Source organism: Crocodylus siamensis, chromosome 1 (genome assembly GCF_052110815.1).
Source record: "Crocodylus siamensis isolate JL-2025a chromosome 1, ASM5211081v1, whole genome shotgun sequence".
Classification (NCBI taxonomy): domain Eukaryota; kingdom Metazoa; phylum Chordata; order Crocodylia; family Crocodylidae; genus Crocodylus; species Crocodylus siamensis.
In genome coordinates this window covers 102,709,873-102,715,872 of record NC_143395.1, presented here as the reverse complement: position 1 = coordinate 102,715,872, position 6,000 = coordinate 102,709,873, and the positions used below count along the sequence as shown (strand labels likewise).

The 6,000-nt window shown below is 37.7% G+C and overlaps 1 protein-coding gene across 3 annotated transcripts in view; it reads right to left on the bottom strand.

The window, feature by feature from the left end:
* Nucleotides 1–692: 692 nt before the first annotated feature.
* AKAP7 (A-kinase anchoring protein 7) overlaps nt 693–6,000 on the bottom strand; it is a 133,500-nt gene continuing 128,192 nt past the window's right edge. For 2 of the 3 annotated variants that reach the window (XM_090039163.1, XM_090039144.1), the window contains exon 8: nt 693–2,073. In XM_090039163.1, coding sequence (XP_089895289.1) covers nt 1,868–2,073 — 206 coding nt within the window. In that variant the 3' untranslated portion in view covers nt 693–1,867. Of the gene's footprint in view, nt 2,074–2,193; nt 3,010–6,000 lie in introns of those variants that run through there. The other variant, XM_090039154.1, reaches the window with a different exon arrangement.

Here is a 6,000-nt window from a genome sequence, read left to right as displayed (position 1 = left end):
GTTAAGAGTGGAGGCAGAGGCTACAGCTCCGGGTTCGGGCTGGAGTCAAGTGCCAGCAGCTGCCTGCTGCCCCTCCCCCCTCGTAATTAAATCCAAGATGAGAGGATTTTTTTCCTTTATGTTAAATGGAAAAAAAACCCCTTTAATTGCATTTGAGTAAACAGAGTACAGTGGTTTGGTCTTTTCTCAAACTGCCTTGTAGGGCTTCTCTTTGCTACCTCTCCTTTTAATGGGGCCAAGTTTGGGACAACTGCTGAGAAAAAGATGCTTCCCCCCTTTTCAGGCCATTCCTGCTCAACACATGCCACCCACAAACAAGGAAATGTAGCTGCCTTAGAATGGCCATGAACATGTTTCCAAACATTGCTTTGCAGCTGTGCTTTAGGTGTGCTCCTTGATTTGTGCTCAAGCACTGCTGTAAGGTGGCTATACTGATTCACTTGATCCAGTGATGAAGGCTCTGCATCAAGCTGGCAAAGAGAAGGTACTTTCCAGCAGGGGTCCAAAGTGTGGCATGGAGGTTTATATGGTTTCAGCCTTCAGGTGCAATATCATTACCTTAAAATAACACCCATAGAAGGTGTGATAAGGAGTTGCATAGACGTCATTTAATTAGTTCTGCCACATTTAACTTCAAAAGCATTTCTTTTTTTAAATTTGCTTAGAGAAAAGATGACACATGGAGAGTGAAATGAAAAGAAGTAATTTTTATTAAGAATATGGATTGACAAATGCATGAAATGCAATTTAGGGTACACTATAATTTAATCAACTGAGGGGAGGGGGAAGAATTAGCTGTGATGCATCAGAGAAAATACCAGTACTTTAGTTAATATTTATGCTGCTGTTTTAACAGCACAAACCTGATAGTGATCACAAAATACATGATTAAGTAGAAGATCTTACAATCATAGGCAATCTTAAACAAGTGCTTAAGAAAAGTGCAAATATTGGGCCTAATCCAGCATTTGTGTGCACCTAAAACTTCCATTGAAGTGTTGAGTACCCAGGGAATGCAGGTACAGGCTCCTCTTCAGGTAGCAATGGGTACAAAGATGGAGGAAACATGAACATAAACCAAAAACCTCTTGTTTCCACAGCAATTAAAAGGCAAATATCTTTCTGAAAAACGATTACTCAAACAACACATAGTGAGAGTGAAACTATGGTCCCACTGAAGTCAATTGGAATTTTTGCCATTGAATTGAATGGGACCAGAATTTCTCCCTGAAAGTTTATAAAAAACATTCCTGCTTCCATGTAAACAATAGCAGAAACCACATTTCAGCATCTGTACATGAGTCTTCAAGTGCTGGTTAAAAAGGACAACAACAATAAACCCCGAGTACAACAAAACAAGAAAAATAAAACAGACAGTGCCAACTGGAAATATCAGTACACACAGAAAAGGCAGCTCATTAAAATACCTTCTTCAGCTATGCATTTTAAAATCATTTTCAAATATCTGTTCTTTAGTTTAGTATCTGTCCTTCATAGAGATAGAAATAATCTTGTGAGAAAAGACTTAAATACTTGTAGTGATAAAGAATGGCTATAGTGTTTGATCATCTTCATTTTAGAATGAGTTTGGCTTCTTTTTTTTTGATGTCATGGAACCATAAAATAGACCTACACCTCAAATCTTTACAACATTCCCAAAACAAACAAACAAACAAACAAACAAAACCCTTTAGCAGGAGAACTACTATAGCTCATCAGTTTGCAATATAGTGCTTCTGTGCATATTTTACTATAATATGACATAACCAACTGGTACTCTTTTATACTGTTAATAGAAAAGAAAGAGGGAGAGGGAAGTTTGCAAAAGCAGTTGTTTTCATTGTTAAGAACTTTACATTATGGCAATTTACCACTGCATATTTGGAGAGCCAAAGTCAATGTGACTTTCCTGATTTCTGTTGCTGTTGTGGCTGTCTTCAAAGAGTTCCCTGTAAATTTTCATCCGGGTCTCAGGGCTTGATAACAGCTCCTTTATCTGCTTCAGTTTGGATAACAGGGACAGTGATTCTCTGTGCAAAGCCTCCTTTATTAAGTCTGCCTCATGATTCTTCCCTAGAGGAAAAGAATGATACAATACATTTTGCATATAACTAGCATCATTTATAAACATTTTAAAGTATGGAGGTAATGTATCCAAATAGATACATTTTTCTAAAGGACTTAAAATTATGGCCATATTTGTCTTATATAAAAAGGTAGTGTTTTGTCAAAAATATAATTTGTGAACAATTTTTACCAAAAAGTGAAGAAGCAGTGTCATATCCAAAAGAAGTTCCCACTATGTTACATACTGTGTAATAGTATCTGTGACAAACATCTGTAGCAGTCATTTGTAGCTGAGCATTGATTGCTGTTGGCTTTGCAACAGAACCTGTTCTGTTACAGATCAAGTAAGCTATTACTTGTGGCAGTGCCAAAGAATGTAGATGGATTGTTTCCACCTATGGCCAGGCCTCTTCTAGGGCCATTCACTGCAATCTGAAAGGCATACACAAAAGGTTTGATTCTTCTTCGCAAGTAAGGAAGAGATCCTCTGTAGTCAGAGCCAGTAGAAGTTGAGTCTTTCTATTTTACAGTCTTTTTCCTTCTTTCCCCACCCCCAATCATCTTTCTTCCCCCTAGCATTCAGTAGTTTTTCAGCAATGCAAACAATTATTATTCAACTGTTAGATGGTGTCCTTTGATTCAAAACAGACTTTTACTTTGAAAGCAGAATGCATATCATCCAGCTCCACTTAGCAGATCGGAACAGTGAGATTCTGGGGCTCTGGCCTTCCCACAGCGCTCACTTTCTGTTATCACTGTCACTTTCATTCCTATTGCCACTAGTTGCATCCTCAGTTTTCACTGGGCTTCCGTCAGTCTGTCTGGTTTTATTTTGAGTTTCTTCTAGATACTGTTGTACCGCCTTGAGGACTGCATTCTCCACCAGCCTTTTGCTGAGGCTCACCAACTCTGCATCATCTGGTTCCGCCCCATTCTTTTCACCTATGTACCACAATAGACAAAAGAAGTGATTGCTATGGAAAGAGAGCAGATGCACAAGGTATTGTGATATTGTGCCTGAAATGTAGATTTTTGCCTTATCGGTTGGATTTGAGTCTGTCCTATTCTTTTTGTGGAAATAAATTCCAACTGTATAAAACCAAGGCTAAAAATTATATGTGTTAACTGGAAAACATATTAAATTAGAAACAGGGTCCTTTTGAAACTATAACACTTTATAAGCCAAAGACTCATCTAAAAGCGTCTCAGTCATGTGAGAAGCAATAGGAATGCTTTTGCCTTAGTAAATGCTCATTTAAAATGTAAAATAGTACCAGGCACAGTTGGCTTACAGTTCGCTAATACTCTGAATTTAGTTATGCTGTCGTTGTATTATGCTTTCATTTTCAAACGTATAGCCTTATAACTATTTACAGTTACAATCTCAAGAACTCCTTGCTGAAAAATCCCTGTGTCTAAAAAATTTTAGAGATGGTTGTAAAAATTGCACCCAAGCATTAAAAAACGCAGACTATTAAGGAAAAATGTACTTCACTCCTCCTCCCCCGCCCCCTGTAATTTTCTAATTTACAAATAACTTCAGTAGTCTGTTCATACATATCTATCTACTGATAAAGGAAGAAGCTGGAATTTACACCATTTGTTAATTCTTTAAAGTAGTAGAAACTGACACTAAAATTCAAGGAACAAACACATAAGTATCTGACTGACTGTATATTCTTTTTTCTTAGTGATCCTGCTACATTGTTAATGTGACTAAAAACTAAAGTTTAAAATTTCTTACTTTCCATGTAGCAGTTGACTATTAAATACATATGCTAAAAAAGCACCCTGCTTTCATAAAAAAAGTATATTTGTGTCTCCCTGGCTTTTTAGAGTCTGGTTTTCACTGGGCATGTCTACACGTTCACTAATGAGCTTTTGCTAATGGGCATTAAATTGTGAGGTACCAGAAAAGGGCACATTAGCCTATTTTAATGTGTATTAGCAAAAGTGCATGGGGTTTTTTGTGAGGCTTTAATGCGCATTAAAATAGTCTAATGTGCATTAAAACACACATGTTGACATGCCCACTAACCACTCATCTCTTACTTTCTGCAAAAATTTTTTTTTTGTAAGCAAAATCCTGTACATGCATTTTTAAATGCCAACAATTTGGAGTTAACATTCTTTCACAAGCAGCATTTGGCATAAAACATTTATACTATTCCACATCTAAATTCAGTATTTTTCTACATACTTAAATATATTTAAGTGGGATCATAAATGCAAAGTGATTACACGCACAGAAAAATGCTATTTATTCTCCTGGTGAATCTTAAGTCTGTAAGGCGGTATCAATAATGAAAAAGCAATTTTGTAGAAATTCAGTTTGAATTTCATTAAAAAACATTCTTTTAATACACATAGAATATATATTGTGCCTTCAGAAGCATCTTATGTAATATCTGCTGTAATTAAGAGTATTATTGACTGACTTAAAAGCTATGCTCTTGGACCTAAGAGATTCTAAGTAGACCTGGCAGGAATTTTTCAGTGGCTTATCATGAAAAATACAGTTTTGGGGGCAGCCAAAAATGAAAAAAGAACAGGGGAAATATCAAAGTTTACTCTGTCATTTCCACATGGAAACATTTTTGATTGTTTAGGCTAGATCTATAATTGGACAAAGGCCAGGTACAGACATTACACTTTTAACGGTATAAGTGATGGGAAACCAGCCTATACCCATAACTGAACAGAACTTCGGCACACGCAGACTGCTTTAAAAATGGCAGAACCCAGTCTAAGATTTGCCCCACCACCAAAGGGCAGTGATAATACGTAAAGGGTGCACAGGGGTGGATGTGCACCCCCGGAGAGCGCCGGTGTACCCCCTGAGAGCACCAGTGCACCCCTTGTCAAGCCACATTCCCTGTTTAGCCGGCAGGCAGGCAGGAGTACCAGTGCCTGCCCTTCAAGTGGTGGTCGGGGAGCATGGCCACCAGCAAAAGCTGCGGGACTTTCGCAAGCGACGTGGCTGCATTTTGGTGAGTGAGATTGGTCGTGAAAGACCCCCTACCCCCTCTGGTCAGCATGATTGCCCCCCCCCTCGGGTCACTGACTGGTTGCTGACTCAATAGGCACCAGTCACCCATACCAAAGGGTAAATGTTTGCTACCTATCTAAACCTAGCCACTCACAGGAAACTGTATAATCAATTCTGCCTTCAGCTTTTTAAATGTCTGTACCTAGCCTTAGTCACCCTTCACAAAGTTGTGTGGAGGCCTAGTAGTCCAGTGGTTGGTGATTAGGCAGTTCATGCAGGTTGTAGAAAACTTGTGTTAAAATCCCTTTTCTGCCTGATTGGAAGTAGGGACTTGAATGTAGGCTCAGCACAAGTCAGGGAAGTGCTCTAATTGGACTATAAGACATACTGCACCGTATGAGCTTTCTCCATCTTGGGAACTGAACCCAAATCCCTCATAAATGTAGCTCTCAAGTTCCAAATTCTTTTGTTCTTATTAGAGATGTCCAAAATTGAAATTAAATGTTTTATTGGACCTAGAACTTTTTTTTACTGAATCCTGAGGAAAAAATGTGGATTTCCTTAATTCCTCAGAACTATTAAAGAACTGGATTTTCAGTTTTTCAAACAGCTGTAAAATTGGTACCTGCATCTTTCAGTGAATTAAGTAGTTTAGGTACTCGGCATTATTACTTTATATACAGACTAATCAGACATGAAGCCTTTTATAGTCCATGAAAAAACTGTGATTAAAACTAATAAGAACTGCCATTTTTGCTTGTTCTACTTTATTAGACTTACTCTATAAGGAATGAATATCATTATATTGTCTGCATGTCTGGATAAACTCTAATGTATACTATTGTCTCTTGCTCACACTAACACAAACACCTTTTATTAATTATTTTAAGAAGTATATGTCAAACATGAAAAGAAAAACAAACTATTTAAAACATACACACACG